This window comes from Corvus brachyrhynchos, unplaced genomic scaffold, assembly GCF_000691975.1.
Source record: "Corvus brachyrhynchos isolate BGI_N302 unplaced genomic scaffold, ASM69197v1 scaffold409, whole genome shotgun sequence".
NCBI lineage: Eukaryota > Metazoa > Chordata > Aves > Passeriformes > Corvidae > Corvus > Corvus brachyrhynchos.
The window spans coordinates 874,891-901,669 of record NW_008246059.1 but is presented as its reverse complement, the minus strand read 5'-3'; the positions used below and the strand labels follow the sequence as shown (position 1 = coordinate 901,669).

Below are 26,779 nucleotides of genomic sequence, written 5' to 3'. Positions count from 1 at the left end.
TCTGCAGTGAATTCCCCAGCCCTTGTGAAATGCCTGTTTGGAGCAGGACTGTATCCAGTGTAACGTGTTAGTGTGGAGCGTAGAAAATGAGAAGTTTTCAGGTGATGGGGCAGGCAATGAAGCTTGGCATCTGAAGCTTGGCCAGCTCCCCTGAAGCACCCTCGCTTATCAGACACTGTACTCCCCTGACAGGTGCTGCTTCTCTTTCTGAAATAAATTGATTTGACAGGGCAATATTAACAGTGCCCTGAGTTGTTGAGAAAGCTGCATACAACAAGAGATCTTTGTTCATCTGCCTTGGGTAAGCTCACAGGGGTGGATGTGAAAGGTATTCCTGATTCACTGACTCCAGAAAAAAAAACCTGAACAAACCTCTCCATAAAAACCCCCACATGAAACCCCTACACATTCACAACAAAACCTAAGTTAAAAAAAGAAACCGCCAAAAAGGAGGAGCAGTGTCTGCAGGAGAACATTACAGGGTGAGGAACAGGGAATGAAGAAACTTACTTAAGAATGACAAATGCTTAAGAACATATGTGGTGTCCCATATATTGAAAGAGTACATATTTCCATAGACTTAGAAGAATTATGACATTAGAGGAATTCATGCCCTATTGCTGGTCAAAAACAGGGTAACTGCAGCACACAAACTCATCTTGCATCTTTTTACTGTGGTGCTTGCCTGTCTGCAGGTTCCTTGGCTGTGGCATGGGGTCTGATACAAAATTTGTATTTGAGAATCAATTAAACTAAGTGACGTTATCTTTATTTGCCACTGGACACAAATACCTGAATGGCAAACACCACAGCTAACTTCCTGGGCAACAATTTGATCATGTGTTCAAGTCTGGGTACCAGCAAGATTTGGTGCCAAGGGGCAGAGAACTATGAGCTAGAGCCAATCCCATCAGCTATCTAAGTGAGGGGCATTTCTGAAAATACTATCAGCAAAACCAGGTTTTAAGCTGGACAGCTAGTGTGCTATCCAGGAGTAGACAAAGCTGTACCAGAAGAACATCACAGGTCAGGTTCTCTTCTCAGAACCATCTTACTAACAAAATTCAAAGAAAGGACACCACAAAACAGCTTTTGTTTCATCCTTTTGCAGCTGTAATATGCCCTTCTTTCACAGCTCTGCAGCTTCCTCACAGCTATAAAATGTCACCACAGCCAATTGCTCCTCCTCTAGATGCCTCCTCTTCAGACTACGTGCAGGACAGCCAAGAAACATCTGATATTGAAGCCTCCAAATTCACCTGCCTGCCTCTTCTTCAAACAAAAGGGCTTGAAAGCACAGAGAACCCTACACCTAGCTCTTGTCCCACAAAGCCTGTCTTTCTGAGCAAATTTAGGTTAGGTATCACAAGCCAGGATTTGAATATAAAGCACAATACACAGTACCTGTGGAGTTGTAAATTCATGCTAGTTATGTGCAGTAATGCTGCAGTGAGCTACCAGCTCCGAGGTGTTACAGGAAATGCTGGAAGTATATGATACAAGTACAATGGAGCACTGGCCTGAAGATCATCTTAGGTTTTCTGGAAGTTTGTGTTTTACTGTTTGTGTTTTACTGGCGGGGGCTAGTGTGGTGCTTTTTGTTTGCTTTGGGTTTAAGTTTTACATCTTATGAAAGAGACCTTTGAAAAAGAGCTTCATTAATTTTAGGAGGCGTTACTTTTACTTAAATTATTTCCCTTTTGTTTCTCTGGACTTTGCATTACTTTCCAAGAAAATAATTAATTTCACCTCTAAACATTAAAGCTGAGATAGGTTGTAGCTTTACTGAACACTAACAGGCTTATTTAGACTTTTTTGTCTTCCTTAAAGAAGATTAAAATTGTACCATATTCCTAGTTTAGAAGGAAGTTTATTTAGAAGGAAGTTTATTTACCCTCAGCTGCCTTTTCTCTCCAATGTAACTCTAACCTGTAAATCTCAATAAAGACAAGTTGAAATCTTTCAGGAACTTCAATTCAAAATCTACATTGTAACAATTTGGTTTTTTTTTTTAAAGCATTAATCTCTGCTTAAAGTTAAGATATAGCACTACTATACCACCATTTACTTCTCAAAACAAACATCCTCGCAGGGCTTTTAATTTACATGCATTGACTTGCTCTCTTTATTGATTTGCTGTAATTTTTCATAGCACATCTGTGCAGATCCAGCCTTCCCAACTGTATTTCACATATAAGACTTAACAGTTTTTGACACAGATTAGTGTATTACACTACATGCATCTCAAGGTTTTTGAATTCATGTCTGCTTTTAAACGCAGCTGACCTTCCCTAATGTTTGCTCTTAAACATTTTAAACATTTGGTTAAATATTTTATTTCTTTGAGTCAGCTGTGTGCTCGATACAGCTCTGGAATCTCGACTTCAAGCAAGCCCTCAAATTATCATTTGCTTTCGCCCTCTGAAATGTTCAACTGTCACAAACATCAAATATTACAACAGAAATTACCATGTATACACGGTTACCTCGTTAAACTCTTCATTTCTGTGGGCACTTTTTCATTCGATCCTGGCACAGCAATTCAATTACAAGGGAGTGAACAATATCACTGACAAACACTATGGGCACAGTTAAAATGAGCCAAGGCTGAAGCTCTTCCCTCAGGCTGCAACCATTTATTCTGGAGTCTCATTTATTTCAGCTACAGGGGGGTGATTTTAAATAATTGGCTGTAACAAGACAGAAGTAATTTTAAGCAGAAGGTCCTCCAGAAAAGGAACCAAATTTCCCACCTTTAACATATCTTTTAGACAAATCATGAAGACTAACCTTTAGAACTATGCAAAATAGCTTTTAAAGAAACACTTTTCTGAAGCATTCTCCTTAACTGAAAATCAGCACCATTTAAATAAGCTTCCACAAAAAAACATGGTTTCAAGACTGCCGTGCTTCCAATTACCATGCTCCAGAAAAAAAAAAAAAACCAAAAAATTACAAATAGTATCCATCTCAAAACAGATTTTGTTACAAACTACCTCAAAGCATTAGTTCCTTTCAGAAGTGCATTTGTTACTGTAATCCACATGCTACCAGTTGTCCTGGCTATAATAACACTCCAGAAGTCCAAGCTGCTGTTTGAAATGCCTCAAGTTACTCTTTTCCTTTCCAGAACTTGCCCTTTCTGCAGAGGCGTACCATATTTCCTCCCGCATCTCTGGCATGCATATGTGATACATGAAATTCCCTCTTACAGCTCTTTACCCTTAAAAACAGGCATCACCCATTGCACAGCCAGGGACAGGAAGCTGGGACTGCCTTTCCCTGCACTTGAAACAAAGTTGAGCAATGAGCAGTAAGGCCAACAAGCCATGGCCTCCTACAGATTCACACCTGGGACCTTTCTGCAGTCCCACAACCCTGCTGCTCCTGCCTCACAAGCCCCTACACCCCCCACAGGCTGAGCGACAGCCCCTGCAGACTGGTTGCTGCCAAGCAGGATGCTGGAACAGAGTTATAAACCACCCTGTGCTAATCTAGAGTGTTTTTCCTCTTCCACCTGCTTATTTCCATAAAACTTATGGGGAATTAGTATTTGCAACTTTACGCGTTTCAGCAGAGAGCTAAAAACTAACAATGGTTTAGACAAACCTAGAGGTGGAAGAGATGAAAGAAGACGGTGGAAGGACTCATAGGGATCTGATCACTAGTCTCATTTATTGATATGAAAGCAGGCCCTCAAATCCTAATTCCATCAGAGTTCCTTATTTATTTTCATCCACATTAAAAAACTTTTCCATTGAGAGGAAATCCTGAATTACAACTACACAATGAGAACTCTTAAACAAACAACTCTCAGCATAGAGTAGAGGCCTGGTCTGCAGCCAACAAGCACTGTTCTCATTTATCAGGTATTTAAAATTACTACAAACATTCTGCTTAACATTACAGCATCACCATAAACTTCCTTATCCAGCAAGGGAACAGATGAAAGGCTAGCATTCAGAAGCTCTGCACTCTACCCAGTCCCACCAAGAGCATAACTAAATCAAGCTGGGGTTTATTATTTCCTGTAGCACTTCTCTATCTAAATAAAGCAATTTTCTGCCACAGCTAGAAATATTTTGACTCCAGAATTCTATCACACCTTGAACTACGTCCACTAGGAAGAAAGCAGCTCCAAACCTACCTCCCTCAAATTCAACGCACACAGAACCCTCATATCATACTGTCTTTCAACACACCCTAAGAGAGCCTCATGATTTGCTGGCAGTTTTCTTCTTCCCAGAGCCTGCAACTCTGCAGTTTGCTTTTTTGGTTGGGGTTTTTTGTTGTTGTTGCTGTTTAGGTTTTTTTTTTTCCTTTTGAGAGCAGATTAGTTTGTTCAGCACCTAGTGAAAACTACTTCATCTACAAAAAGGATTTGTGTGCAGCTCATGGCAAATCTTGAATGGAAAGGTTTTTCCCCAAGCCTGCCTTTTTCTTTCTTTTTTTTCTTCTTCTTTACCTTCTTGGTTTTAAAAAATTGTCCAGACTCCAAATCCCAAGGTTTTTATGGACTACAGTCCCCAGAATAATTTCTTCACAAACTGAGCATTATATAGAATATTGGTCAACATGTTTGAGGTTGGAGAATGGTACTCATAAAAGGAAAAGATAAAACCCCCTAAAACTTAAAGAACAGTGTTGTATTAGATATTTAAACACAGAGAAAAAAGTAATCTAAAAGCTGAAGAGCTTCAGCATGGTTTTGTTTATGTATCATTTACCATATCTATGACTGCATCTGAAATCAAAACCAGACAAGTGAAAAACAAATGGAATTCTGCAACTCATAAAAGGAAGTGGTTGCTTCAATACCAATGATCACTTCTCATTGTAACACAAACAGATATGCCACCATTATCACCAGATCAGAGGCAAGAGGAAAGAATATTTTTCTCCAGTATGAAAGCAAGCTACTGTAGAGGTGCCTCTACTTTTTTGTTCACAAAATTCCATGGGGAAAAAGCTTAGCAGATCTGGAGGGAACACCCCAAACAGCACTGCAGTACCTGGCAACCCTATAATGGGAGTAGTTTGACTTTTAGATCAACGTAAGTGTAACAAAACTAAAAAATAAAAGAAAACAACAAAACTCTACTCATACTGTGGGATCTTGTTATGTCTAAAAAGCAAAAATAATGAAGAGATTTGTTGATGGTAAAACAAAAAGACTTGGGTTTTTTTCAGAAGGAGTTTTCAAATAATCACTAATTATTTATCTAAATATCTAAAGGTGGAAGGAACACCCTCAAGTCCCTCTAATTCAATGTTCCTACTCAAGTGGAGTCACCTGGAGCAGGTCACCCCACATTGTGTCCAGTCTGGTTTTGAGTACATCCATAGATGGGAACCAGAATGTCCCCAGGCTACTTATTCCAGTGTTTGATCACCCTCACTGGGAAAAAGTGACAGTTCAGAACTCCCTTTAGTTAAAAGCCTACAAAATCAAGTGGGTCTAGAAGGTCTCATCCTTCTTCACACAGATTTTTGGTGCACAGAGTTTTTGCTCCTATTCTCTCTTTCATGAAGTAGTCTCCAGAAAAGACTTCAGGCTGAAACGTAAGTGCAGAAGTAGTGCAGTGCTCCACATGATGTCCAAATCATCTTTCATTACTAACCAAGGACATCCAGCTCTTTGCTTAGTGACCATCATCCCCTTCTGACAACCTGGGAGAGCACCTTGTATCTTTCCTGAGAAAAGGTACTTTAACAAAAGCGAGTCTCAAGTTTCTGAAAGTACTGACTCTCCTTCATAGCACCACAACAGTGAAGACTGTGGCAGAAGAAACTCAAACTTGCAACCAGGAAACAAAGGCACAAAAAAGAAATCAAATTACTTCACTGTTCAATGTGTGAAAGTAGTCCTATTTCACTTCCGACTGTGAAAGATTCATGGAATAGAAGTAATAAGAGGAAGGAGAAGACATTAGAGGTGACATTTTTAGAAACAGGTAAGGTGTACATAAATCCTTCAGATTGCCGTATGGGATTAGGCTAACTCTAAGAAACAATCACTTTGGTGCATTCACAGAGGAGTAGGACATGGAAAGAGAGCATTCAGATCTTTCCATACTGGAGAAAGATATTTTGGTGAGAAAACACTTCATTACTGTCCAGAAGAGACAATGCAAAACAAATTAGGAAGTTCAACTGCTCCACAAGCCAAATGACTGAAGGCAGGACACCCAAAAATGTGTGTCAGTCATGGTACCAAACAGCAGCCTTGCTTAAAATACCTTCTAATACGTAACAGCACACATTCAATGTGTATCTCAGACTACCATCACTTTCAGTACATTATCACTTAAACACTGTGAAGTAGGAAACATCTACTATATTGCTTTCTTGAATGAAAAGCGTACGTATAAAACCTGTTTCACTCTTCTTTCTGAATTCAGGACCATGATTTCATAAATACTGTCAAACTGGCATGTCATTAAAACATGATTTCACACCCTTAAAGCGTTTTCTGGCGAGCTAAACAGTAAAAAGAGTTGATGCAGAAAGACAGCTAATGCACCTGTTTTGAATAAAATATGGTGGCTCAAATCCCTTTAGAACCAACAATAAAATTAAGCTTTCAGCTCTTATGATATTAAGTACTGAATTCAGAGTGAAGTTTCTAATCCCAGCATATTTTGGTTAACTAACCAGGAATTATTCTAAATAATGACCAATGCCAACTGAATATTGCTTCCAAGTTCAAATTTAATTTAATGCAAGTGCTTTTTAATTAATAGTGGCACTTACTCTCCAGGAAAACTCTTTATAATTAGTATTTTCCCAATTAATTTGTTTTTGAAAGCCAAAACATATTGCTGGTCCTAATATTATTAGTGCTTAAGAATTTCCACCAAGGTTTCTACCAATCTTTTCCTTGAGTATTGCTTTGCATACTATATGTCTGAACATTCAACTTTTAAAGCAGCTTCCTTCAAAATATGATCTGATGGCTGTAGAAAAATGTTGGCAGTTCGACAGCTTTTATATTTTTGTTCTTTTTTCAACTCAAATCACGACAGGATTTAGGCGTCTATGGGAAAGGGATGGAGAGCACTCAGAGTTTGTATGCTGTCATTCAGAATTAGTGTTGATGTATTACCTCTGTCACAGCCCAGTGGTGTAAAAACTGGTCCAGATCAGTTAGGTAAAGACGGATAGGTGAAAGCTGTGTCTGGCTAATGTGTGGTTTTCCTCTAATGCCCTGGAGACTAGTCAGCTCCTCTCTTGAAAACCCTGGGGAAGAAGAAGCAGTACAACAGTATCACAAAACAAGCCAAACCGTGTTCTACTTTAACAGCATCTCTGACAAACACTGTCTTTTACATTATGTCAACATAACAATTTTTTCTTAAAAGCTCTTGCTTGGTATTATAAACGAAGTATATCAAAGTACAAATTTTGACTTTCGACAGAAAACAAAAATATTTTTGAAACCCAATAATATCGTAATGTGGTGTAAAAAAAAGTTTAAGAGGCCAGTGTTATGCTATTTTCAATATATGTATCTTTAAAAAAAAAAATGAGTATAATGCAAAATACTTCATGTGTTCACAGTAACTCAGTAACCTCAGTAATAAATAATGTAACCTCAGGGTTAAAAAATATCATTTAGCTTATTATTTCTAGACAGGTATTAGATGTTTTAGCAAAACAGGATGACTTCTCCACAAGAGTTATTTGGGCTTTGCTTTCATTTTCTCTGCGATCAGTTCAGCATTCTTTTTACCATTTTAGGAACAAAAAGGTAATTTTTGAAATCAAAGTAGTTGAACATTATAAATAACCAAGGTGGTGAAGAACACACACTATTTTTTACCACAGCACAAGTTAGTGGAAGTTATTTCTTAGCAATATTACACCATTTTAACCACTGTAACTTCCCAAAGTTGCATCATCACAGAATACAACTATTTTTATAGCTGAGTAAGAATAGAGTAGCAGAAGTAGCTCTGCTCACATGCTGACCTTGGCCAGTTCGTTTTAACGTACTTTGATTACTTTATTCTGATGGAATGCTTTTAATAGCGTAAGCACATTCACAGGAAATCCCAGAGGCACTCATTTACATTGTTATGAGCCAATAAAAGACATTTACTTCAAGCTAGGAAAAACAATCTTGCTTATGTCATATGCTGAATTTAGGTTTTCCTCATACTTTCCTAGGAAGGTTGCTAGAATGAAGAAAAAGTATGCAAATATTCAGCCCAAATGGAAAAGTGTAAAAAGAGAGTGCCAAAAATCAGATCCAGAGAATAAAAGGTATCTCATATCAAATATATGTAACAAGATTAGAATTACTTTCAGGAAGTACTTAGTAAACCATTTATTCTAAATTAAATTCAGTAATTGACTATCAAAACAAATTTCATTTTGTTAATTCTGAATTATTACATTCATATGGATTACCTATAAGGGTTGAAAACAAGAAGCTGAAATAGTCCACATCATTCACTGAATTATCCTGCACTTGGCACTTCCAGCCTGCAAAGGATGATCTACACAAAACCAACAGCAGACAGTTTATTAAAAACCATATAATTAAGAATTCACAACCTACCTGCACAATAGAACCACAATTAGCATGCCGAAATTGTTCCAGTTTTAGCATTCCTGTTTCTAACTGCTGTTGTTAGAATAGCATTTTAAATAGCTTGAAAACCAGAACTGGCTCTTTTAAGGACAAGCCACACTGAACTTTGTACCCCAGCATGGGCTTAGGTTGTTAAGATGATTGAGTTACTGAGATTTTCATTAATACTGCTATAATCTTTAGTACAGTGATGACACAGTAAATTAAACTAATTTTATTTCCCTTACTTGGTAAAAGTCATTATATTACAAATGCCGGGCTATATTTTTAATTATATCCACTACTTTTAATACAGCTCTTTACATGAACAACAAACCCCATGTGAAAGCAGTCTCAGCATCTCTTTCAGAACTGCTGAAGCTATTAAACACAGCTAAGTTCAAAACTTGGTTGGAGATTAAGAACACAAAAAGGAGCAATACACCAAGACAGGAGCAAACCCGTTATCAGAGCTGTCTGACACTTCCCTTCTCAAGGGCAATCTGGAACAAGTGGAGCACCAGCCTACTTTGGTGTCCTGAATTAGAAGCCAGTGCTTGTGGAAACTCAGAGCAAACAGACACCAGTGACCACTTAATGGCAGAGTCTGGTCCATGTGCCAGTGCTGAACCAGGAGGAAGCCAGGAGCTGGGAACAAGGACATCTCACACATGCTTTCCTCAGAAGGCTGCAGCTCAGACCCACATCACATTATGCAAAAATGCGTATTATTCAAATTGCAGTGTATGCTGCTTTTGGCACTGGCACTACAGACTATGGATCTTTGCTGTAAGAGATTGCTGCTTTCCACTCTTACAAACTTGTGAAATTTCAGAGCTTCTGAATGCAATTTTCCAAGCCAACTATCTGCCTCAGATCATTTTTTTTCCCTAATTTCTCTCTGCCAACAGCCAAAATGGCTTAACTCATGGGTAACAAAATTCTGGAAAGCTTGTTATGCAGGATTTTTTTACAGCTCCATGCTTTGGGAGCAAAAATATCAAATTTGGAATACCTTTGTGCCAGGCATATACATTTTGCCACCCACGAAAATCCATCCATAATATTTCAGCATCCACAAAAATGACAGCTAGAATATGCACGTGTCTGGAGTTATTTAAAAAGAAAGGAGAAAAACCACAGAATTTCAGAATGTCTTTAAATTAAAGAAAAAATTCAGGATTCCATCAGACTACCATGTAGGATAGTTAATTCTAAGGGAGCAAAATATCATAGCTAGGTGAGAGAGCGTGAAGTAAGGCTTTATTAAATAAAGTTCTCACTTCATATTGAGTTCTTAATGCCTGGCAGTACGGATTTGCCATATTTCAGGTGACATAGTGACTTTGCAGTGCAGGCAGCTCTGCATGCTTCCTTCTGGTTCCAAGGAGGCCAGGTCCTGCCCTGAGGCCTGGCTCACTACTTCCTTTTCTTAACCCATAGTCTCTCAATCTCTCTCCAGCCTTAAGGCTGCTACTTGACCTCCAAGTTCTCCTGAGACAAATCCCTTGGACATGGCAAATTGTCTTCTCCCAGGGGAACGGCGAATTTTTTCCATCTTTCCAAGGAGGTCCCAGTCCCATTCATTACCGCATGGAAGAGACTTCACACATACTCAACTAAATCAGCAAGAGCTCTTGCCACTACTTCCCTACATAAGGTGGATATTCACACAGAAATCAGACCCATACACCAGAAGAGAGAGTGAAACCCGTGTCCTGTACAGCAGAGCAGAAGAATCTCCCTGAATCTGATGCAGAGGGACCATGAGTCTGACTCAAGGTCACTTGTTTTACCTACATAAGCACTGAGGAGCATGGAGACAGATTCAAGAGAGTTTAGGACTTACTAGACACAGAAAGTCAAACTGTGATGCAACCACTGAGCAGAATGGTGAGAATGCAAGAGGTTGGGAGAGATAACGACAGATGAGAAGCTGCAAAGGTAGTTAGGCAAATGTGAAAATAAATAAATCTAGGAAAAGAGAAAGAAAGAACATGTGATAAGCCCCAATTCAGGGAGTAGGGACTTGCATGACAAATCTTGTTAGAATCTGGTTTAAAATAATCAAATAAGAAAATATTTTTCCATTTTGGAAAAATTCTATTTCCATATGCAACAGTTAGCAGATGCTTTGAATTCCTGACAATAGGACCAGTGCATGCAAGAATTTTACATAACCTCCAGAAGAGACTGAACAAAAAAGATTCACTGCAGTCTAGGAAGCACAAATCGCCATAGGTTCAGGAGATCCCTGGACAGGAGAAATAATTCTGAAGCTTATTGCTAAACATCTGGAAATCAAACACTTCATCAGTTTTGTTTACCCACCCATCTACAAACTCACAAACAGGACAAGCACATTAAGCATCCTAAGAAAACACCAGGCTAAGGGCCACTGATACAGACATAAGAGGAAGCAGAAAGAACCCCGGCAGTTCTGCCCTGGGAACGTGGAGGCTGCATAAGGCACAAACCCTTAACAGAGCTATTAAATGGTTTAATATAAGATTCATCTCTACAAGCAGAGCTACACTGAGTCACACACACACACAAAATCACAATTGCCAAATTCAGCTGCAGTTTACTTTGTTAGAAAGCGAAAGCTATTACATGCACAGAAGAAGCCTCAATGTTAAAAGAGCATTCAGGTTAAAAATAACCTAGCATTAAATTTAGAAAAGTGACAGAGAAGGTTGCCTCTGATCTTCAGCTTGGCCTCTCTGTGCATAAACCTTAGAGTATGATAATATTATATGTCATATTTTCTCTGAAAAAAAAAAAAATCTATGTCTCATTCAAATCATAGATGAATGGATTAATCAGGATTACACCATGAAGGATAACATAGTCTGACCTGTACCTTCCTTATTTATTGCATCACCTAGAATGTGTGCAGTGTATGAAGCATAATTTAAAAAGTAGAAGTACCAGCTCACAATTTCAGGTAAGTTATAAGAGATGTGAGATACATACTTTTTAAAATTGGAGGACAGAAGTCAGTGGTAACACATTTTTTCAAGTATCATCAATTTTTTTTTTCTTTACTTTTGGGACAGACTAAGCTCACATTATTCACACTGGAAGCTTCTCTCATCCCTTTTTTTCTGCTAGTTATCCCTATCCTGCAACAGCTGAACAGTGATTAAAAGACTAAAACACCACCGACAGCTGTGGAGAGATACAGCTTCAAGTATTTCTAAGAGCAGAACACAGACTCATCTGATCTCTACTTCTCCATTTGAACTTACAGTGAATTTGAGGTCAATTTTTTGCTTTAAAGATAGAAGATGAAAAGTATTCTAAAAAAATTGGAGCCCAAATGTTTCATACTGAATTCCTAAACTCATCAGGTACTTCTGTGTACTTCTGTCTACACCTTTTCCTTGCCTCAGTTCCACATCTTTAAACTTGGAAAAATACCATCTTCCCATCTCCTGCAGCTGTGAAAATTACTTGAGCACAACAAAAAACTTCCACGGGTGGGGGCAGGGGGAGGGAATCCCTTTGTTTTCCAAGTGGGACATAATAGAGAAAACATGGAGCCCCCTACTGAAAGAGGGCCAAAATGTAACACTAGGTAAACGCTCCTTCAGTGCTCATGAGGTGCTCCATACAGAATGGAGGATGGAAAAATAACATGAAATCATGTAATTAAAAGGCCACATGAGAATCTCACAGATACAATAAATTACAACCAAAACCAATGTCTTTCTAATAACACAAACACAAGCAGAGCAGCATTACAGCACAGAAGTTTGTTTAAATACAAGTTTAACCAGCTGTCATCACCTCAATTACCTTAGAACCCAAGTGCCTATAATGTAGACGCTTGTTAAAGCTGCTCAATTTTGAAGTTCACATTAAAGGAAATAAAAAATAAGATAAACAACACAGAACAAGAGAGATTCAATTCTAGAACAGATGTTGATGTACTACATCACTAATTATTTTTAAAATCTTTGCTTAATATATTAAGACTACCATGAATAATTAGGGACTGTGTGCACTTTTAAAATGCGTTTTCAAGATGCTTGTAAATTACGTCAGACATCTGACTAAAAAAATTATCTGCTTTATATGTGGAAGACAGGTAATAAGCACATTACAACTTCTCTTTTTTGAATAAATTATTACTGACAATGGGAACCTGTTATCAAACTGCGTATGAGTGAGACCTCTCCAGTCAAATAGTCCAAACCCACATTAGCTATGAGGAATTACATGTTGTAATTTCCATAAGGTCACACACTCTCTGTGAGAACCTCTCTTCTGAGGCTTAGAATTGCACCTTTAGGTAACCTGCTCTGTACACCAAATGGTATTAAAAGAAAAGATGAATCTAATTAACTTAAAAATTACTGCTTCCCTTGTCACTAGCATAGCAAATATTTTTCAGTCAAAGCAAGTATGCACTGCATTCCTTTTATCACTTGCTACAAACTTTTAACTCCAGACGGATTTCACTACTTTAGTTCATGCTGTTGTTATTTTCAGGCTGGCTGTATCACACAGCTGCAAAATAAAACAACTGCAGTTTGTGCACAAGCGGTTATTTCTCAACTGCAGACTACTATCTCTGTGCCTCCTGACCTCAACTAGCTAGCAATTGATTTATGGTTCAGGTTTAAGGTGCTGATTTTGGCTTATACAGTCATAAGTAGTCTTTGGGTAATTTAGAGGTCTCTAGTAGAAGAACTCTGATGAACCTTGCTGCAGTAATTTTAGAAATTATCCTCCCCCTTGTCCTCCTGTAAAACACACTGTTCAAACTCCAGCTCAGACAGCAATGCACCTGTCTAGCACTTGCTAAGCAAGTTTTCCTTAGAATTTGGATTTGACTTGGGTTTTGATTCTATTTTTTTTTTTAGCAATAAAATTGAAAAAAAGTGTGACTAATTTCAACCCCGAATTCAGTCTCCACATATTTTTAAAGCAAAACATGATAAAGCAAATGAAAGATTCACAGTTCTTCTGAGGCATTAATAACTATCACCCTTCTGCTCATAAATGTGAGGGTTGTAACATTCAAGAAGTGCAATGTTAAGGGCTTCTGTTTTCTGTTCAAGGAAAATAAAATCCAATACCTCATAATTAGGAATATCTAGTGCAGAGCATTCCTGAAGCTTTACAGAATTATTTGAATATTGGCAAGACAACAGCCTGAGATATAAAACTTGTACTGTAGTAAGTGATCCTATTTTAAATTGATTTTATCAACCACTGATTACAGATTTAAACCAATGCCTCCCACAACTGTTTTTTTAATTCTGGGTTAAAAAATCATTGTAAAAGGAGTTTCCCCTCTATTTCTTTCACTGATACTTCTGTTCTGCACAGAACATTTAAACAGTCATAGGCACAGTCAGTAGCTGATTCACTCATTTCCTGAAGAAAAACCTAACTGCATTCTAGGCCTCAACTCTGTGAAAATTTAATAAAATTTAATAAAATTATTAAGTACACATCCTCAAAATAGTTCAATGACTAAGTCACTGTGCTAGGAAATAGGAAATCAATCTCCCCTTCAGATGAAGACAGTGAACACAGACTTTCCACAACCTCAGCAAGTGCTTTAACCACCAAGATACTATTAATAATTTATTATTAAATTGTCCTTCAAACACATCAGGAGCAGAAAACTTCTTGAGATTCTGTACACCCAGCAGACAATCACTGCACAAGAATAGCCTTAGCCTGCTTGATTGCCATAGGACAGCAGTTACAGGGACTCTACCCATTTCTGATCACCAAAGAAACTGTGCTGGTTCTCCTCAAGATAACCTGTTGAAACTTCAGCTGAACAAAATATTATGGAACTCAACAAACCAGAAGGGAAGTGCCAGGATGAGATGGCATTCACCTTGCAAAAGAACTCCATGGCAAAGCAAGGATGAACTGAACTAGCAGCTGTGAGCAACCTGATATCTGAGAACTTCCCTGACACCTGCAAGAGTATGGAGTGACAAAAGCCATGATATTTTTGGGGGTTTTTAAGTTGTTTTTTTTGGTGTGGGTTTTTTTTGGTGTTTTGGGTTGGTTTTTTTTTTGAGCTGGTTGTTATGCTTTATTTTTAAAAATAGGTTCCATATAACTAAGGTCTGTAACATCAGTGCCTGCACTAGGCAAATTAATACACACTGTAATAATGGATGAAATGAGCTGACACGTGAACACCTGTGTCATGCTGGGGAACAGACAGAATGGTTTCTGGAAGAACAATTTTTGCATTATGCATCTCTTAGAAATCTTGTTAATGGTAGCTGCACATGAATATGGAAGACCCTATAATACTGAGGAAAAAACATTCTAGAAATCTAAGCAACCCCAGGGTAGGAACGAAGATCCTTACATCCAGAGATAATTGGTTTAAAGGCAGGAGATGGTGGGTAGAACTGATCAGCTCATACGGCAGAAGACAGACATCACTGGAGGCTCATGTTCCCTGGGCCACAGTGACTACTGAGGAACAACCCAGAAAGAGAGATGACAAAAGTCCACACGCACTCGCATTATTTAGTATACGAAAGTACTTAGAAGTGTAAGCTAATCAAGGCTACCCTGTCTTTTTTTTGTCTCCTTACAAAGCAATTCGGTCACTTTATCTACCTAACAGTGAAGATGACACACCAGCACCTCCCACATTCAGTTGTTCTGCAGCTCATCAGGATACAGCTGAGCAGCTCTTTTGGCGTAGCCAAGAGTTCAGTTAAGGCCTTGGAAACATGAGAAGCAAAGTGGTTCTTCCACAATAGCCAAAATAATCACACGGCTACCAAGGAGCATAAGGAATTGTTTCCACTGCATGAAACAGGGCTGAGTTTTCTTTCACAATCCAGGGCCACAGATACGTAGGACAGCACCCCTTTACCATTTGCAAATCTTCCACTGTAATCAACTAGACATTGTATGGAGAAAAAAATCTTTACTGATACACAGAGAGGTGTAGAGAAAAGGCTTCCTTGCTTCTTTTGACTTCCTATTTTTATGACCTGTGCTACCTATGATCTCTCAACACAGCAAGTTTAACATCAGCCCAGAGTTTATCTATCAACACAGAGCTGTCCAGCTACTGATCAGTAGGCATCAGAAGTGGGAGACTTCCACACAGACACTGCAGCATCCTTCCTTTATTTCTAGAAGACCCACTCAAATCCTTCAGCACACTGCCTGGGGGTTACTGTCTGAGCCCAGAAACACTGCTCTGCTGATAAAATCATGTTGGGACAACACTGTACAGGTGTTTCTTCTAGCCAGCCTTCTCACAGGACTGTTACGAACTCTTCATGTCTTAGAGCCAGCCAGCTGTGTAATGATCGCTGCATTGTCTGACTGCCATCTAAAATCATGCTTACATGTAAAAACACCTGTCAAATACGAGGTAATGGATCACTTATGGAATTACCTATAAGCATGAAAGGTATGTTACAATACATCCCAAACACTCCCATACTGTCATTGTCAGGAACTGTGTGTGTATAAGCAACATAACACACTGAAAGGAGCAAAATCACATGCAAGTACCACACCACAACTGTTGCACCTCTATGAAGAAAAATCTACAACATTTTCTCCCAGTGTAGGCGTGTACTTGCACTTTGGTAAAACATGTTCTTTTAAAACATTAAAAAGCCCTGTGCCAGTATTTATCTGAGCTTTGGCACAGTTTATTCCTGTTCAGCTTCAATGAAAAATAATTTGTCAGATTGAAATTCAATTGCAATAAAGTATAAACTCATGTCCTGCATCAACTTAATCAAATCAGTTCTGAGTTCCATTGCTAATGAGGATCAGCACTCTCAGTTTTCATATCAGTTCTGAAAAAGACAGGAAACCATGACTGTGACAAAATGATGTTGAAATTGCTAAAAAAAACCTCAAAAAAACCCCAAAATTTGAATTTGAATCTTGGAATACTTCCCCAACCATATACCCATCTCATCATTTGGACCAACTTAGTTCCAGGTAGCACAGGGCCTGAATGTAAGCTCCAAGAGCAAGTGAGGGGTTTTTATCCTCCTTTTCCTCCAACAGGTTACCACGTGTAGGCATTGGTTTGTTAGTGTGAGTTTTTTGTTTTAACTTTCATTACGTCTTTTGAAGGATCAAGTCTTTCCATCTGAAAACGTGGCAAAATACAACAAACATCTGAAAGGAATTACCAGGGATTTGAGGAAAAATATGAAGCCTATTTTAAGAAAACAACAATTTAAGCTATGCATTGTTAAAAGTAAGCCTGTGTCAGCTGCTCATTTGCTCCAGAGCTGCAGAGGTTGTCTGAAAAAAAGCACTGCTTTCACATTATAAATGAGAGCACAAATCAGAAGAAACATTCACTAACGAGCAAACGGCATTTACTGGGTGGCAGCAATTGCAGTGCAGCAACACAATTCTTTTCCCTTTGATTAGGAACATCATACTACAACCGACCTGGGGAAAAATTTAGGGGCTGTGTCCTTAAACACAAGCTTGGACTTCTCACTCTTTCAAGTCCTAGACATTTACAAAACAGTGAGCGAAAAAAAGGAAATTTGTTGACCAGATGTGGATGAAGGAATGCACTGTAACCCACCCCATGGTTTGATTCTCAAGAACTACAGATCCTTTCTCATCTTGCAGCAAGGAAAACAGATCATTTTTTTACCCTTCATCCTCAGTGGTACCCCAACAGGGAAAAGACAGCATTTTGAAAGCACATTCTAATGTTTAGTTTAATGTTAGCTTATTCAATAGTGCGTTAAGCACTTCTGTTACTTTCCTCCTTTATTTTTTGTTTCTAAATTGAGGGGTGTAAAAATACAGCCAGAAAAGGCACTTCAGTGAACACAGACCTATTGTTGCATTTTTCCTAGCAACCCATTCATAACTACTATACCTCTCTATACATGTATGATTTTTGACTTAGTCTCCAAGATGTTCTGAGCTGCCTTTCCATTACATACCATTTGTAATGAATTGAGAGTTTCCTCTTTTTTATGTTATTCATTTAATATGAATATAGCTCATTTTAGCAAAACTTTCATTTTGCTGATGTCTTTTTAAAATAAATATACTGTCCTGCTATATTTTCTACACTTTATTTGCATGAGACTTATTGTATTCAGTTCCTCTATCAGTATTGCTAACCACAATAACGGGTTGTAATATCCTCTCCAAGTTCTCTCCAGGCTGCAAACACTTTGGGGGAATGTGCTATTTTTCTTTTTCTTGACTACAATTATGCATTCAATAATTCTTTTATCAAGTAGTATAGAGGGTCTTCGTTAGCTACACTTTGCATTCTCACTGTGCCTTCTCATGCTGTACTGGCAAAGGTTGCAGATAAAATAACTAGGATGGCTAAATAAAGAAAAAGTAGCATTTAATTACAAAGGAAGTATCTATAAAGAACTCTATTATAACTCTAAAACATCTCTCAGGAATATATTTGATGACACAGAATTTTACACCTTATAGGAAACAAATGTTAAAACATCCACCTCAGCTCTTTCTAAGCACCAGATTCCAGAGGCTAGCAGGAACCAACAGGCATGCCTGGATGCTTGATGAGATGCCAGCTGAGCTCCCCCATTATTGTCTGGAAAGCAGCAGAATATTTTAAAGGCCCTACCCCTTAAGAGGAGAGTCCATTTACAGTTACATCAAGCACAATGCAAGTTACCCCCAGGGTTATCTCAAACCTGTGAAAACTTGCAACTCCCACACAATTTATGCCAGAGAGCACTCAGCTTTTATTTATATGGTCCTCACCCTTCTCCTTTTCTACAACAACAGAAACAACTCTTGGCAAGACCCCAGCAGGGAAGGAGTCCCACAAGAACAAGAAATGGCTGTTTGAAGCCATTGGAGATCACATTTATGGACACTCTACTTCAAGAGAAAATTGCCATAAATTAACTCCCATTGTTTTTTATCTAGACAGTGAAATATTATCTGTCCAACTCTCTATTACAGTGAAATAATTTCCAGACACACTGTTCCAATGGATAAAAAGTTCTAAAACAACCATAACTTTTATGCATAAATAAGGCGCATAAATAAGGCACATAAATAAATCGCATTTCAGTTTCCTTATTTGTACTTCAAGGAATGAGAGGAGACAGCAAAATTTTCCCATAAAGTCAGCAATCTAATTTCCTAATCTATATAATCTGCATTTCTTAATCCACAATTCACATAATAGAATACATAACAGTAAATACTCAGATTATATATTACTAATCTTAAACATAGCACCATATACAAAATGAAGGAAAAAAGAGAAATCTGTTTGCAAGAGTATCTGACCCCCAATCACCACAAAGTCACTGAGTGGCAGCCAAAAACACTGAGCCTGGCAAATGGGTTTCTCTGCAACTGTAACAGTACTGAGCTTGGTATGTGAACAGCAGACTTCCACTTTGTCAGGCAAACAAAGTAATCTACCTTATACAAGAAGGTACATTTACAACATTTAATACATTTCCATATTCGACAAAAATATTTGCTTCAAAGTCAGTCTTCCAAAAAGTGCTCAAAAAATAAGCATATGCCTCACTAGTCCTTTAAAACTAGTCTGAAGCAGCCCTTCTACCCTATTAATGCAGAAAGTAGGCATAGGGAGATTACACCAAAAATTTTTCCAGCTTTACCTCCAATACTGCTAAAGTTTATTACCTTAGCCCCTATCAGACCATCAATGATTTATACATTTCTTCACTTCCTGAAGAGAACTGTCTACCTGTCCATATCCACGGCCTCAACGGATTACCAGAACTCCACTGTCAAGGCAAACCTAAGACTGGAACTTCAAGCCAAAGATCTACTCATGTCATATATTATATACTCCAAACCAACACTTAAACCATTCACCCCTAACTAGCAGAGAACTACTATTTGATTATTTAACAGTTATTCCAATAAATCATGAACGAAAAATAAACACTGAAGTTAATTCTTCTGGAAATGTGGCACACTGCACCAAGATGAACTGTCTATCTCAATATGTCAAAGTGGTACCACCTAAAGATCACAAAAAAAATCCATCCAGTAGATTTGATGCAAAATACTTTCTAAAATACTAGCCAGACCCTTCAATTTTTCTCCATAAACATAAGCTCATCAGAGGCTTAAATCAGAGGCCAACTCGGAGAACTCATCTCCTGTCAAGAAGTTGCTCTCTCTCATTTCTCAGGCAGAAGTGACAGACTGTTCATTTATGTCACTCCACACCTTTCCTCACCTGTTTCTGTATGACTTATACCCCAAAACCCTGGCACACTTCCATCACCTGCCTGGATTTATTGAAGCTACTTAGATCTCAGATCCCATACAGTAGGCACAAGGCAGGCATTTGACGAGAAGAGCAGGGAAATTAAGCCACTACAACACCTTCTAATCCTCAGTTTCACCTGAAACTCATCAGCTGTAGCCATCCCAGTGACCTCAACACCAGCAATGTCTGTTCACTGGCAACAGAGATAGATCATGATCAATTAGTGTAAATCTGGCCATGTTCATACCAGCAACCAAAACGGGGTGGCTGCATTTCAGCTTTTTTTCAGAACAGTCCTTGGCCTCAGCCAACTTCAGTGAATGTAGACCAAAATCACTACAGAAACCATTCCAATAATTTAACAGTATAGTAACTGTCAGTTACCCCAAGACAGTAACCAACCTCCCAGGATGAGAAACCTTCCCATTCTACATGGAAATATTGTCAGCATCATCTTAATTCTCAGCACACAGCGCTCACCTAGTGGTCTCCTACAGACCACTTGGGTATTCAGTTCACCATTGCAAAAATAAAAAGTGAAACTATTGAATATTTTCAAAATTCATTTCTAATAAATAAAAAAGTCTGAAAGGTAACACACAACTATAACTTAATGTTGCCACCTGATACAATCACAGGGCTGTGCTTTGAGCCATCCGGATACAGTTACTATTAAGTAGTAATATTAAGTTTTATTGTTTACACACACACACAAAAAACCCTACGAATTCCTTGAGTTTCTAATGATTGTTCAGGGAACTGCAAGTTTTATTATCATCCAAAGGTACTCTCAGTGAATCCACCTTAATGTAGCTGCTCCCTTACAAATACACATGGCTCCATACGTGCACTCTTGGATGCAAGTAAAAACAGCCATTCTCTGCCAGTCAAAACAGCGCGGGAATAAAGGCTATTGAAGAACTAAGACCAAGTACCAAACCCTCTGACACTCCTGAACGCAATATATTTAAAGCCTGACGGACAAGCAGATTCCATAGGAGAAGAGAAATTTAGGGAGAATCTCCCCTCTGCACAGAGAACGGGAATGTACAAGAAGAGAAACAGCGCCATCTACTGACAGCACCGGGGTACTCATAAATGACAGCTCCTGAGGAATGGGACAGTTTCTCCATGCAAGTCATAATCTAAAGGTACAGAAAATGTTCCACGAACCAAGCTGTGGCACAGAAACGTGGCATTACGTAAGTTTTTTAATAGCACCATTTATTTGACAAACTTGGAAGTTTAACTCTGAGCACCACAAGAGCTGTAAACGATGACCAGGAGTTAGCCAGTCCCTCTACTTCTTCAAGGCTTTGCCCTCTGCCATCCATGTCCAAACTGATTGCCTGATACTAAGCTATTTCCAGTGAAGTATATTTGTATCCCCTTGCTACACAGCCTATTCCAGTATGCATCTCTGCTTTCATAAAATGTTGCTAGCACTCAAACCAAACATTCTCTTGACATTTAAGGTCTGTATTTTTAATCCTGCTAAAACTGCACTCCTCAACAGCCCTTTACACAACTGACTGCGACTTCTTCCCAGCCTCATCAGTCATTCCCCATTATTACAATTTACAGACTATCATTCTTCCCTCTTCTTGAGACCCACTCCAGTTTGTCCATGTCATTATCTAAAAACAAGCCACAAAACTGGATACAATAGTTCAGCTTGGCCTTTCTGATCAAAGACAGAAAATTCGTTCATTTATCCTATGTGCAGTAACAGGTTATGAAGCTCATAAAGCCCAGCTACGGTTCATATCTAGAAAACCTACTACTGTTTTCTAGACTGTACCACTTATTTCCCAATGAAAAAGAAGTATTAGACTCCTACTCTTGAAAAGTTAATATTTACTATTACTTACTCCCTATCTTTGCATGCTTAGCCAAAGCAACTTTTTTTTGGACACTCCCCTCAAGCCACAAACATTTCTATCCTCTTGCTTCTCTAAGTCTTTAAGGTACCCTAGATGAGTCATTTAGGATAAAATGTTTACAGTCATGATGACTGGAAAAAAAAAAAAAAAAAAAAAACCAAGAAAAAAAAAAGGAGTCTTCCCCAAAATACATTTCATCTAAGCCAAAGCTAAAAATGGTGTCATCTATAAGCTTTTAAATGTTAAAACCTGTACAGGTTTTTAACTTGGATATTATAGGTAAGAATGCATTTTCAATGCCTTGCATTCACTTTGTCTACGAAAGAGTCATTTTAATCTTTCCAAGAACTTGTTATTATTTTCAGATGTGCTTCTAAAGAAAACGAATCAACTTCCTGTCCTTAATACTAATCCCTCTCAATGAAGTAAGAGCCTTATCAAATAAAAGTAATCCTAAGTCAAGAGCAATCATATTTTTTTCAAGTTTCATCAAAACTTGCAGGCTTCCAGAAAGGACTGACAGGGATTTTCAATACAAGAAAATGCACCACTGTAAGTACATCAGTACATTTTTCTTTCGTTTAGCGATTTCAGATGGACTTCTTGGGTTGATTACCTACAATCTTTGAATCCAACTTAAGTTTAAAACATGTTCCAAATGCCATAGATTAAAATCAAAACATTTCCTTTGCACTTCTGAAAACTAAGAGTTTACTCCCCCTGCTCCGTTTTCAGAAGGTAACCTACAAAATTTGGTAAGAACACTACCCTCTGTCTGCCACTTGCATCTTCTGCCAAAAGGGTTAAATGCCTACAACCCACCTGCAGCTTCACAGCAGTTTTTAGATAACAGGCACTCCATTATTACAAAAATCTCCCACATTGAAGATCCACTAAAATCTAACAACAAAATAAGCACCTGAGTGCTTATTACTGACTTTAGTTCTTACAATGACTGTCTCCGAACTGGTTATACTTTGCCACTGAGTTTCCAGTATATTACAGACAATTTTTCATTATTAAAAGTAAAATCTGATGTCCATCTTCCCAAAACTAGACAGAATTTCACTTTTACAGCAGTAATGCATTATATATATAGGATATAAATCTCACCACTATTGTTTCTTATGTTAGTCACCTTACTCACACATTACACAGCTAATACAAACAGGTCTGTATTTGGCAGTACACTGTGTTGTGTTACATTTTGATTAAAAACATTTCAGGTCCTAAAAGCATCAAGAATCACCTTAAGCATAATTCATATAAGCTTAATTCCTGCTTGTTTATTCAAGGTTCCACAATATTGACCAATGGAGAAAAACATATTTTTCCCAGAAGCAGCAAAGCAAAACAGCCTTGTGAAATCTCAGCAAGCCCTCCACTCACTTCAGTGGAACACCAGCCTCTCTCCCTGACTTCACAGGCAAACCTATCCTCTTTCAAGCCAGGACAAAAAAAACCAAGAGCATGAGTAATTTCAAACAAGGCACTTGCCTAGCAACTGTAATTTGGCTATTTAGGTGTGGTAATTGGACAAAAAGTGAGGTGAAAGAAAGCAGAACATGAGAAACAAACTGGTTGGTTGTTTTTCACAATCAGCTGTGTCAGGTTGAAGCATTTACAAGGAAAAGCTGCAATTAGTGACAGGACAAAGACCACTGGTGATGACATTCTGGGTAGAAGGTGCTCAATACTGTGCAGCCTTACAGGTTTTGTAAGAGATAAGCTAATGCTGCTTTGCATCCTTACTGAAAGGACTCAGTATTAAAAGCACCGATGATTGTATTTAGAGATGAAAATTCTTGGTAGACTTCATTAATATATACAAAGACAATAAAATAATAGGGATAGATGAATATGGCACTTAAGAACATGGTTTAGAGGCAGACTTGGCAGTGCTGGATTAACACCCGGACTCGGTCTTAAAGTTCTTTTCAAACCTAAACAATTGTGTGATTTTCTTACGTATTGGAGAAAATCAGGCATTGTAAAGACAGAGTCAAAGCAAAAGGCTAGGAGTAAAGTTTGACTCAAGCATTAACTTGCCTCACACCATCAGTGCCAGCACGTCATATTGATTTTCTGTGTGCAAACTGATCACAAAGTTCACACTTTATGACTGAACATTCACACACAGGCTGCTCTTGGCCAGAGCCAGGCGCAGAGCGCGGTACCTCATGTGCAGGATGCCGATGAGGGTGGCGGCGAGGTCGGAGGACATCCTGCCCATGATGCAGCAGCGGCTGAGGCAGGCGAGCAGGCTGGCGGGCAGGCAGGGCAGGAAGTACACGAGCTGCACCAGGCGCCGCTGCGCCTCGGCCGGCAGCAGCACCAGCGTGCCCTCGAGCGGATCTGCAGCACACAACGCACGGTCAGCACGCGCCCAGACACCCCGCCTGCACTGACCAACGACCTCAGCTACTGGCTGACATGAGGACATTATAACCAACATCAACGAGGGGGGGAAAAAGGACAAAAAAAAAAAAGGCAGTACTAGCCTAGAACATAGGAGGCCGAGAGGGGAACCTTAGCTCTCTTTACAACTACCTGAAAGGAGGTTGCTGCCAGGTGAGGGTCAGTCAGCCTCTTCTTCCAGGTAACAAGTGACAGGATGAGAGGAAATGGTTTAAAGTTTTGCCAGGGGAGGTTTGGATTGGATATTAGAAAAACTTCTTCACTAAAAGGATGGTCAGGCATTGGACTAGCTGTCCAGAGAAGTGCTAGTATTACCATCCCTTGAAGTGTTCAAACACAAGTGGCACTTGGGGACACGGTTTAGTGGTGGACTTGGCAGAGCAGGGATACTGCTTGGACTCTATGATCTTAGAGGTCTTTTTCAACCTAAATGATTCTGTGATTCTCTGACACACAAAAACTGAAGCTTCCAGTCTAATTAGTTGCTAATTTGAACTAAAGATCTCAAATCTTTATACTATCCTTTAGCAAATGGCACACATAGTTCATTTTAACCTTTATTATAGGGGACCAAACCAATCTGCAACCCTGACCCCCCACCCAGTCTTTACGTTCACCTAGGAAACAACAGGATTTTCCACCTATAGCAACCTGCCAGCCAGGTGAGGGACAAAATTCCTTGTGCAGTAGTGTAAAAGTCTTACCGTATATTCGAGCAGCAGTGGCTTGTAAACTTTGCAACAATTCCTTGTTTGAACGAGAAGCAGCAGAATGAATGATATCAATGAGCTGATTGGAAAGCTCAGGGTTCCTCAAGCCAAGCAGAGCCAGTTGCTGAGGTAAGCCAGCCAACCAACGAGATAAAACTTTACTTCGACTTCTAAAGAAAGAGGGAAAAATCAGTTGGAGGGGGAAAAAAAAAGCAAAACAACAAAAAACCACAAAAATATCTGTTCCCATTCTTGATTAAGTTGCTTTTATTTCTCCTTTCTGGCTCAAACTGAAACAACTGTATGGACTAATTCTATCTTTCATAGACTAAAATTTCTATGTCACTCAGGCTTTTCAAATCAAGTACCATTTATAAACCAACCAAAAGCATTTCATCAGCTTACTACCAAAGTGATGATCACAAGAAAAAAAACTGCCAAGTGTAAACCAAGAAGTTCAAAGTAGGTCTCTGAAGATGTCAACAAGAGTAGCATGATGATGATACAGATTATTTCGCTCTCAAAGACCTGTCAACCAAAACCTTTTCAAGGAAATTAAGTACCCATGACACAAGAGAGAAGGGCCTTGCAAAGAGATGAACTGTTCAACAGTGGGAAAAGCCTGGAGAACAGACAACTGAAGTGGGTGAGTTGGAGGTGGGCTCAGAGATCTCAAATCACTTGACATGGAAATAGTGGATGGGAATAAAACATTTGATTCATCTTCCCACAGATGGGAACAGATGCTAGTATCAAATGAAGCTAGAAGGAGCCAGGATTAAACAAGCAAAAGTAAGTTGGGTCTTGACATAGCTGAGCTTTGTCACTCCTTGCCAGAGGATGCTGCAGTTGCTCTTGATTTAGACTGGTCCAAGCAATTATGAGCAAAGCTCATGATACAGACATCCACTGAGTGATAAACACACAGAAGCTCTGCACACTGAGGAAGAAGAGGCCTCAAATGATTGGAAGCTTAGAGTATTATGTAAAAGTAATTCTTGTCTTCTTCCTATAGCATCTCACATAGGTCAGTGCTGAAGGCAGATTGTGAGGCTGAATAGCCTTTTCAGACCCTTACCAGTATATAAATGCATATGTGCACACACACACAGACTATATATGCATAAATACACACAATGACCACATGTATGTGTGCAGTGATTAGGTGAAGATAACCGAAGACAAGATAACCAAAACAACAAGATGAAACTTAATTCTGAACCGTGTAATAAATCAGTCAAGTTTTCTTTTTTCCACAAGGCAGCAAGCAACAGGCCAAAAGCTCTTACTTTATCCTTGAATCAGACATACCTAAAAATAAACTAATTCATTAAAAAGTTCTGGAAAAATGCTCCAATGTAAATTCTGTTTCTCTTAGACTATTTTTGAGAAGCTTCTGAGAAAAAAAAAAAAAAAGAAGAATGAGGAGAACAGTCAGAGGAGGGCTGAAGGAGCTATGACGTCAAACTGAATAGAACAACATGAATGTCATCCAGGAGCTACCGAACAGTCCACATTTTGAAGAAATTAAAAAAACCCCACTTGTTTCTAAAAGAAACAAATGGATCAGTGTAGTACACAAATATTGTGTTGTCTTCAAATGTCTTGTCAGACGTAAGTGTAGTCATACTTTTTTGCAAAGAATTTTTGAGATTTCATTCTTATGTTACTAAAAATGTCACAGATCCATGTAGAAGACTAAGAGGAACAGCAGGAAAACTACTGCTATTTGTGATGCCTAAAGATAGAAAGTTAAAGCTTTCCAGATAGTCATATGATCACATGAAACTGAATGAGGTTCTCCAGACTTTCAGGTAAGTACAGAGAACAGTGGTTATATAACCTCAGGGAAACTAGTCAGTATGAAAAAGGTCTCTTTTTCACTCTGTGTGAAAAGAGGATGAAAATGGGATATTCCCAAGCATTTTTTCCTTTTCTT

At 38.7% G+C, this 26,779-nt stretch overlaps 1 protein-coding gene across 2 annotated transcripts in view; it reads right to left on the bottom strand.

The window, feature by feature from the left end:
- The window catches only part of TEX10 (testis expressed 10), a 54,907-nt gene that overhangs the window by 9,167 nt on the left and 18,961 nt on the right, over positions 1-26,779 (bottom strand). For both annotated transcript variants that reach the window (XM_008642683.2, XM_008642684.2), the window contains exons 8-11: positions 24,835-25,010; positions 23,890-24,067; positions 8,413-8,501; positions 7,106-7,239 (exon numbers count right to left, since the gene is read on the bottom strand). In XM_008642683.2, the coding sequence (XP_008640905.1) occupies positions 7,106-7,239; positions 8,413-8,501; positions 23,890-24,067; positions 24,835-25,010 (577 nt within the window). The remainder of the gene's footprint in view (positions 1-7,105; positions 7,240-8,412; positions 8,502-23,889; positions 24,068-24,834; positions 25,011-26,779) is intronic.